The 22,269-nt window shown below is 40.5% G+C and overlaps 1 protein-coding gene across 1 annotated transcript; it reads left to right on the top strand.

Moving 5' to 3' along the window:
• The first annotated feature begins 20,021 nt into the window (after nt 1-20,021).
• Nucleotides 20,022-20,498, top strand: LOC110686986. Its single transcript, XM_021863620.1, has one exon. It carries the CDS (start codon nt 20,022-20,024, stop codon nt 20,496-20,498), a length of 477 nt encoding a protein of 158 aa, XP_021719312.1.
• Nucleotides 20,499-22,269: the final 1,771 nt, after the last annotated feature.

The raw sequence follows: 22,269 nt of genomic DNA, 5'->3' as shown, positions 1-22,269 counted from the left end.
CTAATTTCGACCGGTCTTTCGTATTGTTTTCTCGATCCTACTTCCTGATTGAATTTTTTCTCACTTCTCTGAAACCCATATGTGTTCTACATATGGACATAACCCTCTTGGAATTCATGATCTATCTACCTGATTGAACGCTCCTGGCAACAAAGGGTACATCTGAGAGGTTGAATTCACCAAACCATGGAAGTGAGTTTTTTTCTAAAAACTCGCGGTGTTCTATCCACACGCGTTAACCCTTCACGGTTAGGCTTCTACGCGGTGCATCTGGACAATTAACCATGGACCCTATTTGACTAAACCATATCTCGAACTTTAGAGAACTAGAGCCATGGTTAGGTTGCGAACTCATTGCATCATATTGTGCCTACTTGCCTAATTGTGCATTATTTGTTGTGCATATATATCCTATGCTCTTCTTCACCGTTTGTTGATTTTTGTTGAGATTATAATTAATGACTTAAAGAACTTTGCCTAATTAATTAATTCGAGTCAATAAAGTTTTTTCTTCTTTTGATCGGAATTGACCTAGTACGACTCTAGGCATACCCCAGTTGACTAATAATATCGAAAACAGTCCCAGATCGAGGCTCCAATATTGGTGCCAAAATCTGAGTTGTAGTGCCACTGTATGGTGTGTAGCGCCAGACATTTACTAAAAAGTCTGGCGCCAACCACCATATTGTGACGCCAGTCCTGTCGCTTGGCCGACAGTTCGGATTATTTATCGAGTCATCACCTGATGTCTAATTAATCAGTTTCCTGTTTAATTCGGTTAATTTTGCTGGCAATAATGCTTAATTGAATTAATATTCGAGTTTAGGCACTAAGTCCCATGGTCTTACACAAGAGTCCAAGCGTGTCACTTACACTCAATACACACACCAAAACACATGTCTTGACCATGATTAAGGGAGTCTTGTGTGCGCGCGTCATTTTTCGTCATTTTTTTAGGGGGGGTAAGTCGGATATTAATCCTCCAATAAATAATAATACTTAAGTTCCCTAAACACATGTACATTATTGCTCCCTAAAAATATGCATCCCTTTTTTAAAATAAAAGCCATAAAGTCAAACTGATTCGAGTCAAGTAATTAAAACGCAAACTGGCTTAATATACAGCGCGTGGTCAAGAAAGGAAGGACGATTAATCAAAGATAACCTCTTCGTACAAGTCCAACTTTTCGAAAAACCTATAGCTCGCAAGAGGAAAGCAAGAGTCATAATGGCAACTCAGGAAGAAGTTAACGATCTCAAGAACCAACTGGCTACTGTAACTGAGACACTGAAACTTCTCGCACTTAAGATCGAGGATCCCGCGAAGCAACAAAAAATGGACCTCATGCAAGAAAGCCTAAGCAAATTGTCCAGCAACTATAAGTTTCAAGAACTCACATCCCAAGGGGTCTCAGTGGATAAGGATCTTCTTCCACAGAAGTTCAGTGCCAACGACATCCCAAAGTTTAGGGCAATCGACAACCCATACTTCCATCTAAGGGCATTTGAAACAATAATGAGTATCAAGGGTATCGATAAGAAAGTTTTCCCTTCTCTGTTCTCGCTATCTCTCAAGACCGTTTGCCAACAATGGTTCTTTTCTCTTGAAAAAGAAAAGACCTCTGGGAATCCATAGCAAACGCTTTCGTCGATAGGTACAAGTGCAACGTTCAAGTCGAAACTGACCATAGCGAACTTGAAATTCTCAAACAGAAGGAGAATGAAGGCTTCACATCTTTCTTTAACAAGTGGAGAGAAACCTCAGCTAAAATGATTGAGGTACCAAGTGAAAAAGAGTCTGTGAGATTGTTCATTAAAAACCTCCAAGAAAAATATTCAAAACATCTTAAATATCAAAATAACCTTCATACCTTTAAGGCTGTTTATGATATTGGGATTAATATCGAAGATGACTTAGCTAAATCTAAAGCTGCCAACAATAACTCCAACAGTGGCTGGAAAGGAAAGAAGAACGAAAATCCTTCTTCTTCCAAAATCGCCCACTCAAATAATGTTAGCGCCTTTAATCTAGGAGAAGTCCTTGCCATGAATAATCAAGGACAAAAGAAACCCTTTAGGAGAAACTTCACTCCTATTGGCATGAGTTATGACACCGCGTTTGATCGACTAAATGCAAAAGGTCTTATAACTCCCATTGGACCATTTGGAGATCCACCAGTCGAGAAGAGGTCGCCTAATTGGTACCCCAATGCACATTGCAAATATCATCAAGGTAGGGGCCATTCTACTGAAAGCTGTTGGAAGCTTAAGGAAGCTATACAAGACCTAATTGACAGTAACAAGCTGTCGTTTCCCCCTGCTAGTAAGAAACCGAGTATTGACAATGCACCTCTAGCTCACACATTGGCTATCTCCGATGAAGAAAGCGAAGTTGACCCCTCATCCCTCATTAAACCTGTCAAAGCAACCAACGTCGAAGAGGAAGAAGAAGAGACCTTTTTCGATGTCGAAGATAATCTTCCAGAACTAGCAAATGAGGTAGAGATACGAATACTCACACTGTATCTGAGGGAGACATCGCAACTGTTACATGAAACTCTCAAAATTTTGAATGAACTTCACAAGGAATATGATGAAGAACCTAAGAGAAAATTCACACCAGTAAAAACGACTTATGAGGCAAAATACTTTCCCTTACAAGTCAATGAAAGACCCAAGAAGAGCAGTAAAGTTTATATTCCAATTGGGATCCCGTATGCACAAATGTTTAAAATGCTCTCCGAGAGTGGCAAGGTCAAACCTCTCGAACCGAGACCATTTGAATCATTAAAAAGGACTGATAGATATTACTGTCAATACCATCAGTCAGGAGGACACACCCTAGAAAACTGCTTCAAGTTCAAGGATTTGGTGCAGAAAATGATTGATAGAAAGGAATTAGTCCAATTTCAACAAGAAGAGGATATAAATGTTAATGGAGTATGGGACAGTGATGAAGAAGATGTCTATCTAAAAGACATAGTAGGACCTTCACCTTCTGTATCATACACCACGGACGACATTTGGGCTGAAGAAGATTCATCAATAGACATCCTCACAAGATCCGGGAGAATACAACCTCCCGTTTCAACACAACCTATGCCTACTGTACAACAAGTTCACATACCTATCATCGAAGACAATGACATCGTTAAACAATTCAAGAAGACAAAAGTGGAGATGAATGTATGGAAGCTTCTGGCAACATCTCGAGAACATAGGTTAGCTGTGATGAATGCCTTGGACAAAATCGGGATAGATTCTGACACCACTCCTGAGGGACTAGCTAACTTCCTCACGAGTGACCTCCCTAGTCCAATTAATCTAATCACCTTCTCTGATAAAGACTTACCCCCGGAAGGTGAAAAACACTACAAGGCTCCATGACCTAAAGAATGAATGTTCCCATGACTCTTGTAGACAATGGATCGGCTATTAATGTCTGTCCACTTAGGACTGCAAGGATGCTTGGCATAAAGGATGAGGATTTAACTCCGTCCACACAAGGAATAAGAGCTTACGATAATACTCGACGTCAAGCTCTCGTCAAAATAACCCTAAATGTGACGGCAGGAGCAATAGAACATGCTACTACTTTTCAAGTGGTAGACATCAAAGCCTCATTTAATTTGTTGTTAGGACGCTCTTGGCTCCATGACCTAAAGGCCGTCCCTTCATCTCTCCACCAGCAAGTGAAAGCCATAGTTGGAGGAATCCCCATCACCATTGATGCTTCGCCAATAAGGATCAAATCAATAGAGAATCCAATCATCAACGTGGAGCACGACGAAGATGATGAAGATCTATGGGGCTTTAACGAAGAAGTCTCCTTAATCCAAGAGGATGAAAGGACATCTCTTTGCCACGACCCCCATTCCAACATGATTATCAACACTATGCTAAAGAAACAAGGACACTTCCCTGGGATGACCTTAGGAAAGAAGAAGGGGATAGCAAAATTGATAGAGTCACCTGGCCTCCCTAAGCTAGATACTTTCGGACTTGGTTTTGAACCGACTCGGAAAGATCCTAAGTGAGCCCAGGACAAATTGAAAGCACGTAGGGACGCTCGTATTCAAAAGAAAGCAATTCCAATGGATCAGTACCCCCTTACACTTAATGGTCAGTTTATAAAAGAAGGAGAGGACTATCCATGCCATGAATTTCCCGAACCATTTGTTGTAAATGGCATACGACAACTAGGATTTGAGATTTTCTTGGATTGCTACTTCATTGACGAAATCCCAACTCCCGTCCATAATGAGAAAGCACCTCCATGCTTTGACTTTAACGTCATGGGATTACTGTTTGGGCGAGAAAAGAATGAGCCAGTTTATGAGGAAGATAACTCCTCACTCATTCAAACGGTCCTACAAAGCGAAAACTTCGACCCTTCAAAACTAATTACTCCGGCCGAAGGATCACTGCAAGGGTGGCGCAAGACTATCAAGGTGACCACTCTGAGTGGGAGGAAGATATCAATCACGAAAAGACAAGGGCCAATGTTTGAAGAATCGTCAGAGTCAGAGTCAGAGTCAGAGTCTTTCCCTTTAGAACCTTCTAAGGCTTTAACTATAACGCCTTCCCTTCCTATTTCTTCTCCTAGGATAGTTAGTGATCCAGTCCCTGAGGACATATCACTCTTTGATGTAATGATCTCAGAGTATAATAATATCGCTCATTCTCCTTACTTCTCGTGTTCTTCCCTAACCCAAGATGACAAACATTGTTTAGCTAACGATGAAAAAGATAAAGAAATTATTAAAGCAATGGAAACACTTGAAAAGAAAACGCCAGTAATTGAAGAGACTTGAACAGTTGACATCTCAAATGATTCAACTCATAAAAGAGAAGTTAAAATCGGACTAACATTGAATAAACAAGAAAGAACCGATTTAATTGATTTGCTTAAAGAATTTATCGATGTATTTGCTTGGTCATATGTAGATATGCCAGGCATTAACAGAGAAATAGCTCAACACACTATACCATTAATCCCAGGAATGAAACCTGTAAAACAAAAGTTACGTCGAATGAAACCCGACGTAGCACTTAAGATAAAAGAAGAAGTTCAAAAACAAATAACTGCAGGTTTCATCAAGGTATCCAAATACCCCGAATGGGTCGCCAACGTCGTCCCAGTTCCAAAGAAAGACAGAAGGGTAAGGATGTGTGTCGACTATCGAGATCTAAATAAGGCAAGTCCAAAGGACGACTTCCCTTTGCCACACATTGATATTCTGGTAGACAACACAGCAAATCACGCGCTTCTCTCATTCATGGACGGATACGCAGGGTACAATCAGATTCTCATGGCGGAAGAAGATATGGAGAAGACAACTTTTATCACGCCATGGGGCACTTACTGTTACACGGTAATGCCATTTGGGTTGAAAAACGCAGGTGCTACTTACCAACGTGCAGCAACTGCCTTGCTTCATGACATGATGCACAAAGAAGTTGAAGTATATGTCGACGACATGATTGTGAAATCAAAGGACCGTCCAGGCCATCAAGTAGCCTTAAGGAAATTTTTCGAAAGGTTAAGAAAATACAATATGAGGTTGAATCCATCAAAATGTGCTTTTGGGGTCACCTCAGGCAAGCTCTTGGGGTACGCCATAAGCTCTAGAGGAATAGAGATAGACCCAACCAAGATTAAAGCAATCATGTCAATGCCACCGCCCAAGACTGAGAAACAGATTCGAGGATTCATTGGACGGTTGCAATACATAAGTAGGTTCATATCAAAACTAACAATGATATGTGAACCAATCTTTAAAAAGCTCAAGAAGAATGTACCAGTAATATGGGATGACGAGTGTCAAAAAGCCTTTGACCGGATCAAAGCCTATCTCGCAAATCCTCCCGTATTAGCGCCAGCACTTCCCGGAATACCTCTTAGGTTATATTTGACGGTTACCAAAGAGACAATGGGAGCCATGCTAGCAGAAGAGGTAGAAAACAAAGAGAATGCAACCTATTACTTAAGTAAGAAGATGCTCGAATACGAAACACGCTATACACCACTCGAGAAATTGTGCCTCGCTTTGGTGTGGGCCACAACTAAGTTGAGACATTACATGTTGGTACATACCGTTTTCGTGGTATCTCGATTAGATCCACTTAAATACTTGTTCGAGAAATCAACGCTCAATGGACGTATTTCAAGATGGATAGTCAACTTAGCCCAGTTTGATGTGCGGTTTATGCCACAAAAAGCTATTAAAGGATCTGTGGTGTCAGACTTTCTTGCAGACTTTCCAATAGAAGACTCGACACCAATACAGGACAACGAATTTCCAGATGAAGATTTGATGGTCACCGAAGATGATACTTGGACCTTGTATTTTGACGGAGCCTCAAACCAAAAGGGATGTGGTGTCGGAGTGCTACTAGTATCACCTAAAGAAGAACACGTCCCAATCTCAATAAAACTCGATTTCGACGTTACCAACAATGCTGCTGAATATGAAGCATGTGTGGTAGGCCTTGAAACAGCTCTGGCATTGGGAGTAAAGAAGTTAAGGATATTCGGAGATTCCTCTCTAATCATCAATCAAATATCTAAAAGGTGGAAAGTAAGGAGCGAAAGCCTAGCCCCTTACCAAACTTATCTGGAAACTCTTACCGATCAGTTAGAGAAGGTGGAATACACATATCTACCTAGAGAAGAAAATCAATTTGCTGATGCCTTGGCAAGATTATCCTCAATGGTTAGGATTCCCACGGATATCGAGCAAATGCCTCTAACTATCGAAAAAAGGCACAAACCGGCATATATACAGGCTATAGAAGACGACGACCCAGTCCAAGACGAAGATGAAGAACAAGAAGAAGAACCATGGTACACAGACATTCTCAACTATGTCACCAATGGAGAATACCCTCCTCATGCTGACAAAAGAGCAAAACGAGCCTTGAGACTTTTGGCTTCTCAATATGTACTCATGGACAACGAGCTACATAAAAGGGTACCTAAAGGTCGAGCCCTCCTATGTGTAGGGAAGGTGGATGCACAAAGAATAATGAGAATGGTCCACGAAGGAATCTGTGGAACTCATATAAATGGCAAAATGTTAGTCCAGAAAATAATGCGAGAAGGGTATTATTGGACTACCATGAATAGGGACTGCCATCAATATGTGAAAAGATGCCCTAAGTGTCAAATTTATGCCAATTTACAACACGTTCCCCCATCTTTTCTCTACACCTGCACATCACCGTTGCCATTCTCTACATGGGGAATTGACATAATTGGCAAGATCGCTCATCCAGGGACAGGAGGCCATGAATTTATTCTAGTAGCAATTGATTACTTTACGAAGTGGGTTGAAGCACAATCATATGCTAAACTCACTGCAAAACATGTAGCACTTTTATCGAGAGAAATACCATTTGTCGATATGGAGTCCCACGTGAAACGATAAGTGACAATGGAACTCACTTTCAAGCCGAATGTGAAGAATTGCTACATAAATATGGTATCCAACATCATCATTCGTCCCCTTATGGACCTCAAGCAAACGGAGCAGTCGAGGCAGCTAATAAGAATTTAAAGACTATCATCGAGAAAATGACAGAAAATTATAAGGATTGGCCTGACAAACTTCACTTTGCATTGTAGGGTTATCGCACGTCAATCCGTACGTCAACAGGAAATACACCATTTTCTTTGGTATATGGAATGGATGCCGTACAACCTGTCGAACTAGAAATACCATCTCTACGTATTACGCTAGAAAGTAAACTCGATGAAGTCGAATGGACTAGGGAACGATATGAAGAATTGATCCTACTCGACGAAAAACGACTAGAAGCTCTACAGCACACTCAGTGCTATCAAACTCGTATGGCTAGACATTTTAATAAGAAGGTCAAGACAAGAAATATCAAAGTAGGAGATTTGGTATTAAAAGCGCTAAGAAAAAATGTTTTAGATCCAAGGGGAAAGTTTAGACCTAATTAGTCTGGCCCCTACATTGTCAAAACAATCCTGTCAGGTGGTGCAGCAAAATTAACTGACATGGATGGCAATGAATTCTCAAACATGACAAATCTTGACCAACTTAAAAAATACTACCCATAATTACTTGAGTAGGACACTCAAGAGAGCTACGTTCGGCCTGATTCCTTAGGAAAGGATACGTAGGCAACCCATTACGGGTGCGGCCACTTTATTTTTCGACATCTCCGCATTCTAGAATCAACAAAAAGTCAACAAAAGTCGGAAAAGCAACTGGCGCCACAGAACAGAGTCTGGCGCCAGCCAAAAGCCATTAGCGCCAGACGATGGAATTGGCGCCTGGCGCCAGACCTCAATAGCTGGCGCCAATCTGCAATTACTCACGCCAATTCAGTCATAAAATCTGGGCAAATTTCGGTGTTTTTTTTTGGAAAATTTTCGACTTCCGTACTCGAAAGATTTCCGAAAATTAATTTTTTTCGGTTTTTCATTGCTTTAATAAAATAAATTTAAAGTAACAATTTAATTGAAAGCTGAAATTTCATTAATGAAATAAAATTGCATTGTTAATGGAATTTAAATAAGGCTGAAATAAATTAACTTTATATAAAAATTAAGAATCTAATAAATCTAAAGCTAAGCAATGTTCTCTCCTTCTTTGCTCTTTTCCAATTCTTTTCCGCCTCCTCCTCTTCATCCATTACTTTAGCCAGTAGGAATCCTTTAGAGGACCTACATTCAATTTTAGAATAGATTGTTTCTCCTTCAGCTAGCACCACATGCTTCTTTTTCACCCAAGCCTTCTTGTATGTAGCTTTCCTTTTCCCCTTGTCTTTAGTAGTATTCTTCTTCTTAGGCATTGTAGGTGTCTCGAACTCAATTCTTGCACCTAAGCGTTCCTTGGCCGGTGTCACCCTGTCCCCTAGACGATTCTTTACATCGGTTCTACCCTGATCAATTGAAGACTTCTTCAGCAACCACTTCTTTACATCATTAGGTAAAGAAGGGGGAACCTTTTGGGTAATCACTTCCCATAAAGGTCTAGCGCTCCAGTAAGTGTCAAATTTATCCACTTCTTGAGATATGGGATACTCATAGGGAGGACGAAGATCCCCAGAAGAAATATTTTGAAGCAAGCCATATTGTCTCTTTACTCTGCAGGGGTAATAATATGTCATGCGAGACAAGCTTGGAAGACGGCAGAAAGGTTGCTTGTTAACACCAACCATCCTTTTTATTTTCCACCATGGGATGACCCACTTGATAGCAAAATCACGTGATTCAAAAACTTTTTTCCACCCATGGCGCCCAATTTTAAGGATGCGCTTCTTTCTTCTCACAAAGCAAGTGGGCGTATAATTTTCAATATCGTCCGGAGGGCTAATTAATCCTAGCCTCTCCATTAGCCACATCTGTAAAAAAATTCCAATGCAAATAAATTAACATTACAATACAAAAAATATATTTTTTGATTTCTGTAATTAAAAATATTATTTTTCTACCTGTAATAAAATTGGAGAATCGCGAAGAGGTGCTTTTGGGTCCCTTTTCAAATCATCTAGACTAATCATAGTCTCTCCAACTATCAATGGCATTGGATTTCTCCCTGATTCAATTTGTTCTAGCACAGTGGTTATAATTGATTGGCCATCGTTAATTTTACCACTACTAAGACAATATTGATTAAGCATGCAGAATAAAAACGCCCTTCTGCTATATATGTGAAAAGATTCAGAAAGCGGTTTATCAAAATAATAGCGTGCGAATTCTTTTAAGTTCACTACATTGACATCTACTATTTTTGATAAATCCCTTTCCTTCAAGTTAAAGAAGCGCTCAAAATCCTTATAGTAATATGCATCCACTCTAGGGATTACTACCAGGCCTATTGCAAGGAAGCCTAAAATAGCACCAAATTCCTCTGGCAAAGGGCTAATTTCATCATACCCTATTCTAAAACAATGTGTATCAATGTTCCAATATTCCAAAGCGGTATGTATGAAGTCTATGTCTAAATCTACCCCATTAATGCCATAAATCCCCCCCAAGTGAAATAAATCCAATTCTTTTCTTTCTCTAGCATTGAGAGATCGACACCATTCATGAGAATATTGAGTGAAGGTTTTAGTGGCTGAAGACATGATGATTATTATTTTTTCTAAAGAGAAGAATAAATTTTTCGCTGGAATTATGTGAAGAATTGGCTGAGCAGGGGGCTATATATGCACAAATTGCGAGGAATTTCAATCTGACTGGAATACGGAGTCAGCGTCAATTGGCGTCACACACCGGGAATTGGCGTCACCCATCAGCTTTTGGCGCCACACGCAAGAAATAGCGCCTGGCGCCAAGTCAGCAGGACGGCTGCGCGTGCTCGGTTTGCATTTTGATATTGAATTAGAGTCGGTTAATGACTTTATGGCCCCGTTTTAATTTCTTCTAAATATCTTTCTATCCTTTTCTTAATTAATTAAATATAGCAGTTATTTTTAGTTAATTTTTATCAAAAATCAGCCTTTCTCTCCTTTTTATTTTTCCTTTTCGGGGAGAGAGTCGGATAATACCCTCCATCAATAATAAAAATGACGGAATTTTTGCGCAAAATTGTTATCACACTTGCACACACTAACATACAATAACATAAAGAACAAAGCGTCTAAGTAATAAGTCAAAGGCAAAGTTCTATAAAAAAAGTCAAAATAAAATGCATATACAGAAATGAACTACGACGCCGGAGGACGTAGGCCCATCACGCCATAAAACTGCGCCGTCCGAGGAGTCACCTCTCCACCAGCTCCGGCCTCAGCACCAGCTCCAGTCTCCGTAGGAGGAGGGAAACTCAAAACAGGACCGCTCCAGCCAAGGTCAACCTGAGGCTGAGACCGCGGAGGCTGCTGCGATGACGAGCCAACCTCGTGCATCCCACCACCTCTGAAAGCCGAGGTAGCCTCTCCTACCGGTGCAGCAGGAGCACCCTCATAAGAAGACCTTGAGCCCTCAGCAACGTCGGCTCAAGCAGCCTCAGAACGACCACCTCTACCTCCGGACGAAGTGCGACGACGTCTCAAGCTAGACCTCGTCGGATCTCTCTGCCCCTCAGGCCTCGTACGGGTGTGAGAAGCAATCGACTGACCCTGCAAAAAGAATTAAATCAGAAACAAGGTAAAAAACTGAAGCCATAATGAAGATATAATGAGTAAAGAAAAGTTACCTCTCGGACAGCGTCGTCTCGACGACAAGTAGCCGCATTCCTCATCCGAACGAGTTGACTCCGGAAGGCATCTATGCATCGTGCCATAGCCGAAACCACTTCGCGTGAGAACTGTCAAGGAAAGTTAAGTCAGTAAAAATGCATGATAACTGAATACAAGATTCTGAATTAGAACTAGGCTTACCCTATTCTGGTGACGAGGAATCGACCGCTTTACGAAGCGCTCGCCCTCAGGAGCTGGAGAAATCATCTCCTCGATCGGCCCGTACATCCCCTGGTAGTGGATGGACATACGAGGTGGCACAAACTCAGTGGGACCATCCTGATAAAACAGAAAGAAATCAGCAAGGTATTACTTGGGGGCTACTCAGCGAAAAACAAAAAGTTAAGGATCTTACCCTCACATCCTCGGCCGGTACAGGGGCTGGAGCCAACAAAGGAAGTAGCTCCTCAGCATAACTCTGCCCAAGGATCACATGGGACCGCCAGAGGGAACCATACTCCTCAGCCATGCACGACAACTCTCTCTCGTCGAACATATGACGTGGTGGAGGAGCGGGAACAACAAAATTATCGGAAGAGTGTTGTCTAGCAACTCTCTCTCCTAAGTACGCAATCGCTCCGTAGGTCCCCAGAAAGTAGTAGCGCTCAGCAGAATACTGTGCGGCTAATCCAGGGACTGTCCAACCACCCATGGTCGGTATACTACCTCAGGTCCCTATAAAAATACCAATCGGGTAAGAACATGTATAAAACGTCGCAGAAGAGCAAGATAAACACTAAAAGTCATACCGAGATGATCCGACTCCGGACGCGTGCAGTAGACAGGTCCACATGGTGGCTGCCCTAAGAGGCGCTCACCGGATACCCCCTCGGCGATGGTCTTGCCGGCGCAATGGAAGGAAAGTACTCATAGAACCAGATCTACAAAAAAGCTAAAGCATGAGTAAATGTTAACTAACATATAGGGCTAAACTTTATAGGGAATAATGTTTACCTCTACGACTTTCCAGAAAGCAGACAAAGCAACGTTCGTCCTAAAGGACCGATGGCGACACGAGTCCCTCAGTGCGCGAACGAAGTCAGTGTAGGCCAAGCTGGCCCAGTCATAAGTCCCAATCCGCTAGAGAACGCGAATAGCAGGGAGGTAGTAAAGCAATGCCCTACTACCCCTGTCAGGGGAGAGTGTCCCTAACAACAACATCAGCACAAAGATGCGCACCCGCTGCTCTCAGGTGGTTGCATCGTCATCAAGAGCCGCTGCCAGCGTCGAGCGGCGAATCCCTCTAGCACTGAACTGAGTCGTCTCGACCTCAGCTCGGGCCCGAATAGCAATCTGCCCCAACAGTTCCTCGACCTCTGGAGAAAAGACGTCGATACCGCCGTCGAATGGCAGCGGCACAGAAGAGAACTCCAGTCCCGTGATGAGACTGAAGTCTGTAGGAGTGACCATCATCTCGCCCCATGGAAAATGAAAAGTGTTGGTGGTGTCCCAGAAGAACTCCACCAAAGCGCGTACTACGTGGTGACCCCCGCTAGAGGCGACCATAGCCTCGGAGGTCTCGAATAACGCAACCAGTCCGTAAGACTCCCATAGGAGTCTCGTCTCTCGATCTCTAGCAATATGCATCCTATACAAATCTCCTAGACCATCACAGCCAGAGCCGTGATGCCGTGTCCTCCCAGGCTCGGTTCCCCGTCTCACCCTCTCAGAAATGTGGTGGACAGGGGCAAAGAACAAGGTCTGCTCGTCCCACTCTGGGAACTGACCAAGCGAAGTGGACGGTGTAGTGTCGTCCTCTACGGGCTCATGCTCCCGTCTAGTGTTTCGGGACCGTGAACCTGAGCGTCTTTGTCTAGCCATACTACATTGTGCAGAATCATCATAAATTAAGGTTCTATAGTATCTAAAGGTTTGCCTAGCCGCATGATACTATGTTCGCAAAAACAGAGTACGTAGTACTAAAACATAGCACAAATTCAAATTGAGCATGACAACATTTTTTCAAGCAATCAAACAATTTCTTGCAACACTATAGTGATTATTGTGACAAATTGAACAAGAATTGCTAGCAGAAACATCAAGAACGGGCCACATTGTTCTTCACGACCTTAGGAGGTCCAACAATGGCGGATTGCTCATTTCTTCACCAAATTGAGTCAAACAAGTCTCAAATTACTCACAAGGAAATATACAAACATAAACAAGAAATTTCATGGCATAAAACTTGATAAACAAAGCAAATTGAGCATTATAAGTTTCGAATTTTCATGAAATTCGTGAATGAACATGCCAAGAATGCATAAAAACCGGTGTGAGTTGGAGGAAAACTTACATAGATCGGGAATATGGATGAGAAGAGCTTTGATTTGCAACAAATTTGAGCGAATTTGGTTGAGAAATGAGTGAGCAACGATCAATTAAAGTTTTCGGACTTCTCTCGGGCTGTTTCGCGACGAACAGAGCAAAAAATAAAACGAAAAACTGAATTTAAAGAAGAATCCGTGCTGGCGCCAGTCCCTAGACATTGGCGTCACGTTTTGTGCTTGGCGTCAGACGCCAATACCAGCGCATGGCGCTAATACCGTAAGGCTGCCGCTGATTGATTTTCAGCGACGCCAAAGCAGTTAGCCACCTGTTGGGGTTGTGCTAGCTTTCTGCAACATATTTTGGGTTCCTTGGTACGCCAGTTAGCCCCTCTAAGCGATTTGAAATGATTAGGTAATCGGCTTGATTACATAAAGTGATCGACCTGATGAAAAGATCGTCTCACTTAGCTTAAAGCGCCTAAGCATTGGCTCATTAGCAAAAAGCACCGACATATAGGTTCAAGAGCAAAAAGCACCGACATACAGATTCAAGAGCAAAGAGCGCCGACGTACAAGCATAGCAAAAGCAAAGTTCAGGCGAACTTTTAAGGATCGACAAGCGTGGATCTTTGGTATTTTCCTCTGGGAGATTATCGCATCAAATGAGGATGACTTCAAGAGAAGATGTCTTCGACATCATTCCCTAGCTTGCGGAAAGTTGTCATAAACAACTGAAGGTAATTTTAGGGCGAAATTGTCTTCGATCATAGTTCCTGAGGCATGGAAGATGATCGCAATGCGGATGAGAATTATTTCAAGAGAAATAGTTTTCGATGATATTCCCTTGGACGTGGAATATTATCACAGCGGAGGAGAATAGTTTCAGGCGAAGCAATCTTCTAATTGGAAGCAGTTACAAGGCGTAGCAGTTTTCAAGCGGGTTGGCATTCTCTAGCTTGCAGGAGGTCGTCAAAACAAACAGCAACAATCGGTTACTTTTAGAGACGTGTGCTTGACGGTGCAAGATAAGCGTTTCTTAACTCTTTTATCTGTTTAACTAACATTGTTTTGCAGGTATCGGCGTTATAAGATTGATTTAGGATCGCAGAACGTTCTGAATCATTCTCCGTCCCTATCGATACTTTGGCTTTCGTTTTCAAAACTTGCGTTTCTCCAAACTCAGTCAAAGTGGGGGCTTCTGTAGACACCCATTTGTGTCTCCCCAAAACCAAACCCGGTGATGAGTACCTTTCACGTCGAATCATAATCGAATGAAACGAAAGTGTGGAAAGGTCTGGTGTTGCGGAAAGTTTTATTTCTTTTCTCTCTGTTTTTGAAAACTTTATTGTAAGAAAACAGCCAATCCAGTTTGTTTGGTCCTTGATAAGGGTCCAATAGTGGTGTAGTTGGATGGGGCTTGCAAAGACCTTTCCAACGATATATTATAAGCCCGATTCCGATGAATATTGAGGAAGTTATGGCCAATTTACTAAACTGGGCCCGGTTTGAGTTTTAAGTACGGCCCAATGATCTAGGGGAGGGCCTAATATGATTTATCATTCCTAATGCAATTAGGAATGGTTTTTGTCTTCTAGAACATTCTAGAAGGTTTTATCATTCTTAATTCAATTAGGATTCTTCAGAGTTTAATTTAGATCAAATAGCATTTTCGACTGAAATTATATTATTTTATCTTCCAGTACGGGAAATTTATCAGATTTTCGAAAATGCGTTGAAATCCAATTTGGCGTCCAACCCCAGGCCTTCGTGCCTGGAATCAGGATTGGCGCCAGACGCCAGCCATTGGCGTCTGGCGCTAGCCACTGGTCCTGGCGCCAATGAGCCAGGGCTGGCGCCAAGGTGGTTTTGTGGTCTTCAGACTTTGTTTTGATAAATTATCTTTTTTGGATGATTTTCTCTATAAATATCGTATCAAAAACTCCGTTTTCAATCATCATCTACATCTATCGTTCACCAATTCTCTTTATTCTTAAGTTTTCATCAACTATCTTCATCAAAACCATACATTAACTCTCTCCATTCATCATCTACATCATTCATTCATCAATTTTCAATAACATTAATTCATTTATTCTTTTCCTACTTTGCTTTTTCACACAAAATTCCGCATTCATTAGATCTAGAAACACCTAGCCATATTCGAAGTTGCCTTCGCCCTAGACGTGAAAGGTTTTAATTTCTAAGGGTTTGGTCCCAAATCTCTATTTCAATAATTTAATTTAATTGTTTTGTTTATTATTTTCCTTGAAGTTACTAACGCGTGTATTTTGTAATTAGAAAGAGGTACGAGGCATCCAAGTAAGTACTTTAAGGGATTTTATTGATTAATTGATTTATGATGTAGATATCATGCTTAGATTGTTATTTTGATTCCTAGTATCATGTCTAGGGTATCTTTAATATTAAGTATGATTAAAAGTATGATGCTTCCTATATTCTCCCTAATATTTATTATTATTATGATTATGATTGATTATTATTATTTATTATGTTGCTTGATATATATTATATATTGTTATTGCTTGATCACACCTTTCATGCATGTTTAAAGGGAATTGATACTTGCAATCACGCTTAATAAGATAATTAATAATCTTGTTAGGGTTATTGTGATTATATTCAAGTGATCGCCAATAATAGTTTATTTGTGCATTAAATTCAACCAACATAGATTAAACAGGTTTAGGGTTAATCCTATTGATTGCATGTTAATCAGAAAGCGCACATGAATACGATCAGAATAAAGTAGAGGCCCATTATTAGGGCAGGTTCGATCTCTTTTAGGTTGGATTTGTACCATCATCCCTGAACCCTATTTTGGTTCATGACCTTATGGAGTTGACGATCTCTTGGATCGTTAAGGGGTGTAACCTTCACCTCGTGAACGGTTTACAAGTTCCTTAAAAACTTGTTGGCGACTCTTTTGCTCTATCTTCTTCCCTTTTGGACGCCACCGTACTTTAGTGTATGATCACAGTGGGGTTCAAGCTAGTGGGATTTTAAAGGCTTGAAATTATTCCCTACAATTCTCTATCCACTTAGGAATTCCAAACTGGCTAATGCTTCTTTCTTTTCGAAGCTCAAGTTCCTTCTCTAATTTAGCCTTTTCAATTCTTAACTCGTCAAGATCATATTTTAATTTTTCAAAATCCTCATTAAATTTAGGCAAAGATTCAGAGGAGGAACTTGGAGACACTTAAGTATTAGCAAGTTTGTATTGAGTCAATTCTACATTAACCATGATATTCTCAAACTTGAGTTTCTCATTCATTTCTTTTAATAGAAGATTTTTGTCAAAAAGTTCAAAAAATCTACTTTGAACATCATTTCGTTGATTCTCAATCCACGTACTGTGTTCCTTGCAGACTTTGAGAGCTCTTTGACATTCACCTAGACGAATACTAGTGTGAGTCCAGTCATCTTCTAATTCAAACACTAAATCAATGAGAGCATCTTTAGTATAAGTTTTAAGCACATTAGGATCAAGGAATACCTCTTTAGCAAGCTCATCGTTGGAAGCCTTTTCATCAGGTTGTTTCTCTTCATCCTCACTTTCAGAATCTCCCCAGGCAGCAATCATAGCCTTCCTAATGTCTGTTTTATTGAAAGGAGTTTTGTTGTAGTTGCTCTTAATTTGTTCCCTTGCCTTCCCTTTACCTTTCTCTGTATCCCAAAGTGGACACTTACGAATAAAGTGTTCTAGAGATCCACATTTGTGACAACCAGAGTCAGCTTTTGAAGTAGAGGGTTTCTTGGTGAAGTTCCTTGACTTGTTGCATCGGTTGAACATTCTTTTGAACCTTCTCACCAGCATAGCAGCCTCTTCTTCATCGACTTCAGAGTCTTCTTGATCTCCAGCTTTGAGAGCCAAGCCTTTTCCTCGGTTTCCTTCACTGTTGCTTGTTCCTAGGTGCAACTCATGAGTTATGAGGGAACCAGCAAGTTGCTCAATATTGAACTTTGTGAAGTCCTTTGTTTCTTGTAAGGCTGTTACCTTGGCTCTCCATATCTCATCTTGGGGGAGGCTTCTTAGAACTTTTCTGACCTGCTCATCAATAGGGATTTGCTTTCCAAGAGAAACAAGCTCATTAGTAATGTTAGTAAATCTAGTTAACATTTCCTGAATTGATTCTTTTGGTTGCATTTCAAACCGTTCATATTTTGACATAAGCAAGTCAATCTTAGAGCGTTTCACTTCGTTAGTTCCTTTATGAGTGACTTGAAGTAAATCCCAAATTTCTTTAGCATTTTTACAACCCATAACACGGTTGTGTTCATTGGGTCCAAGTCCACAATGAAGTAATTTAACAGCATGTGCATTAATTTCCATTTTCTCAAAATCTTCCTTATCAAATTCAGACATGGGTTTAGGTACTACCTCATTTTCACCAGTGGTTTTGGTAATTTCAAAATCACCAACTTCGATCACTCTCCAAACCTGGTAGTTGTCGGCTTTGATAAAAATATCCATCCTGTTCTTCCAATAGGTGTAGAATTTTCCATTGAACATAGGAGGACGCTGCGTAGAGTAACCTTCTTCCAGTTTCTCGTGATTGTTCATCTTGATTCCAGGAACTTAACTCGTCAGGGTTTCCTGATTTCTTCGAGGAACCATCTCTGATACCAATTGTTGACTCTAATGAACAATACAAGAGGGGGTGAATTGTATTGTTGAGGAACTAGGGTAATTTTTGCGGAATTCTTAAAGAAACTTAAACAAAACTTTAAAGTGCAAGAGAGATTTTACATGGAAAACTTCTTGGCCCTAATCAAGAAGAAAAACCACGACCACAAGGGATTTTAATCACAACTCTTAATAATAATAGGGCAAACAACCTATTACAAATTAAGACTTCTAAACTCAAGTTCCTCTACGAACTTAAGTTCCCCCTCAACTGATCCCTCAATCAGTTGAGATCTCGAATCTCTCTCTTTCTCCTTGCTTCACTCAAAGCAATTTCACACTCTAGTGTTTACCCAAACTCTACCCCAATACAACTCAATATAAAACTACTAAGATGCTAAGTACAAAGACACTCAAGGACTTAAGTGGATTTTTGACTCTTTTAGAAAAGCTAAGAATCGTAATGCTCAAGTGTACTTTTCAAAACAGAAAACTAATCCTATTTATACAGGAGGAAAGCAGTTGAAAACCTTACGTTTTCCTTAGCTCCCACTATACCACAACTTCCATGAAATAAGGAAGTGCAGTTCGTGGATGCTTGGGCAGCAAGCTGAAGCGCACAGTAAGGAAGTGGTTCCTATATTTTCTCAACCTCCTTTACCAAGTAAAAGTCGTTTAAAAAATAGTTTTACCAAGTCAGATTTTCCAAAATGTTAGGATAAAATCAGAACAGAAAATCTTTTAATAAATAAGATATTTTTACTTAAAAGATATTTTTCCGAAATAAAATTAAATCTTTGTTAAAGAAAAGAAAAAATAAAATCTTTATAAACTGAAATTAAATCCACTTAAATCCTATCAATTAAAAATGAACTTAACATATATACAAGAAGCCTAAAATAAATAATAAAGATACAATAGACTCCTTGGAACACAGTGAAGCTTCGACTCTGGAGCTTTAGTTCCTCACTCAAGCAACTTGGCTTCTGATTGTCTTCTATGCTCGTTCATAGCTCATCCTTTAGACTTATTCCATGCTCCATTCTATCTCTAGAACTTCGTTGCATATAAAACCTGTCAATACATCAAAGCTAATAGACAAAAGTTAAAGCCCCTATGGGTTTGCTTAGGTTCCCTGAGTCATCATCAAAACTTAAGATCAACATCAAGCTTGGAAAAGAGGACCCCCGGGCACTCGCATTCTACGTTTACCACCCAAAGATCAACCCCTTTCAAACCACTTTCATTCGACAACTAATCCTAGTCCAACAACAATGACAACTGTCGAAGAACTTCAACAAGAGAATCTTCGTATGAGAGAGGAAAAGGCTCAAGAGGCCAAGGATAGGAGAATTAAGAAGATGAAAAACGCTGAAAAGAAAAAAGTTGAAGCATTACCCTTACAAGAAAAGATGGAGCAATTATCCATCAAAGAAAAGTCGTTAGAGAAGCTAGTTCTTCGTTCTACTATGGGGAACAAGTACTTTGACGAAGAAAATTTTGCTCCTCCCCCAGTACTTGCTTTACCATAAAAGTTCATAGCTATGGACTTGCCAATATTTAAGATGACCAATAATCCACAAAATCATTTAATGTGTTTTATTGGCACTATGGCACTAAAGGGAGTTGATCCTAAGCTTTATGCTTTGACTTTCCTTTTATCACTAGACCCAACCACGAGAGAGTGGTAGTATGGGCTAGATCCAAAATTCAAAGCAACATGGGAAGATATAGTTTCGGCTTTCATCACCCAATACGAGAGTAACGTAGAGCTCAAGTCAACTTTACGTGAACTCGAGATGCTTAAGCAAGGCGACGATGAAGGTTTCCTTGCTTTCTATGGTAGATGGCGAGAAAACGCGGCCCACCTTGCAAAGTTTTTAAAGGAAATGATTACTAAGAATAAATACTTTGGTGGTGTAGAAACAGTCGCTCTTACTGCAGAGTGTAGTGCAATATTGCAAAATAAATCCCCACCTAAGCTTAAGGACCTTGGTAGTGTTTCCATCCCATGTCATGTAGGTGCATTATTCATTGATAAAGCTTTATGTGACTTAGCTTCTAGTGTGTCTGTTATGCCTCTTTCTGTTTGTAACGGGTTGAATATGGGAGCTTTAAAATACACACAAATCACTTTGCAAATGGCGGATCGTTCTATAAAATACCCTTTAGGTGTTTTGGAGGATGTCCCCGTTTGGGTTGGGAAATTTTTTATTCCTGTTGACTTTATAGTTTTGGAAATGGAGGAGGATAGTAATATCCCGATCATTTTAGGTAGACCTTTCTTGTGTACTGCAGGTGCTGTTATTGATGTCAAGTCTGGGTCCCTTACTTTGTCTGTTGGTGATTACTTTGTCTGTTGGTGATGATACAGTGACTTTTAATCTAAACAATGCGATGAAGTCGCCTTTGCTTGAGAATACTTGTTGCAGGATTAATGTGCTTGATGAGATTGTGACAGATGATACGCCTCGTGAGTTAGCTAATGATCCATTAGAAGCTGTTCTCACCCTGGAGGTCTCTGAAGGAGAAGGAGATGCAGAGATTGACTCCTTGATTCATGACTTGGATGCCCCTAACACTCAAGGGTTTGAGGTAATGGAAACTATTTATTCTACTTTTGAGTCACAAGTATAAAAGGTAAAGTTGAAACCTTTACCTTCTCATCTTAAATATGCATTTCTCGATGATAATGAGGAATGCCCTGTAAGTGTTAGTGCTAAACTCGATGATAATCAAGTTTTTAAGCTTTTGACTGTGCTTCGCATGCATAAAAAGGCAATCGAGTATAGCATTGACGATCTTATAGGGATAAGTCCTAATTTTTGTATGCATAGAATCAATTTGGAAGAGAATCATCGCCCTTGCATCCAACCACAACACCGATTGAATCCTAATATGCAAGAGGTGGTGAAGAAAGAGGTAATGAAACTTCTTGACGCGGGCATCATCTACCCCATCTCATATTCTAAGTGGGTGAGCCCCGTACAAGTCATTCCTGAGAAAGGGGGGACAACTGTTGTTAAAAATGATAAGAATGAACTAATTCCTACTCGTGTTGTCACAAGTTGGCGTATGTGTATCAATTATCGCAGGTCGAATATGGCCACCTTAAAAGATCACTTTCCCTTACCTTTTATAGATTAAATGCTTGAAAGATTAGCAAAACATAGTTTTTTCTGTTATTTGGATGGATATTCAGGTTTCTTTCAAATTCCCATTCATCCGGAAGATCAAGAGAAGACAACGTTCACATGCCCCTATGGTACATTTGATATCGCAGAATGCCATTTGGGTTGTGTAACGCCCTTGCGACATTTCAAAGCTGTATGATGGCCATTTTCTCTGATTTCATTGAGAACATCATGGAGGTATTTATGGATGATTTCAGTGTTTATGGTTCTGACTTTGATATGTGCTTGCATAATCTTTCTAAGGTGCTTAAACGTTGTACTGACGTTAATTTGGTCTTGAATTGGGAATAGTGCCACTTCATGGTCAATGAAGGAGTGGTACTTGGTCATCTTATTTTTGATCGTGGAATCCAAGTTGACAAAGCAAAAATTGAGGTGATTGAGAAACTTCCCCCTCCTGTGAATGTCAAGGGAATGAGAAGTTTTCTTGGTCATGCAGTGTTTTATCGCCGATTTATAAAAGATTTTTCGAAAATAGCGAAACCCCTCACTCAATTATTGCTTAAGGATGCCACATTTGAGTTTACTGATGCTTTTATGGAGTCTTTTAACAAGATTAAGGAGGCGTTGATAACTGCTCCTATCATACAACCTTCGGATTGGGATTTGTCGTTCGAGATCATGTGTAATGCGAGTGACTATGTTGTGGAGCCGTGCTTGGACAATGAAAGAACAAGGTTTTGCATGCCATTTACTATGCTTGTAAAACCTTGGATGAGGCTCATATGAATTATGCCACCACTGAGAAAGAGATCCTAGCTATTGTATATGCTCTTGACAAGTTTTGAACTTACCTCATTGGTTCAAAAGTAATTGTCCACACTGACCATGCCGCTCTAAAGTATCTCCTAGCAAAGAAAGAGGCTAAACCGAGGCTCATTCAATGGATTTTTCTCCTTCAAGAGTTCGATTTAGAAATTCGAGATAAAAAGGGTGTCGAGAA

Source organism: Chenopodium quinoa, unplaced genomic scaffold, assembly GCF_001683475.1.
Source record: "Chenopodium quinoa cultivar QQ74 unplaced genomic scaffold, ASM168347v1, whole genome shotgun sequence".
Classification (NCBI taxonomy): Eukaryota; Viridiplantae; Streptophyta; class Magnoliopsida; order Caryophyllales; family Amaranthaceae; genus Chenopodium; species Chenopodium quinoa.
This window is presented reverse-complemented; position numbering and strand designations above follow the sequence as displayed.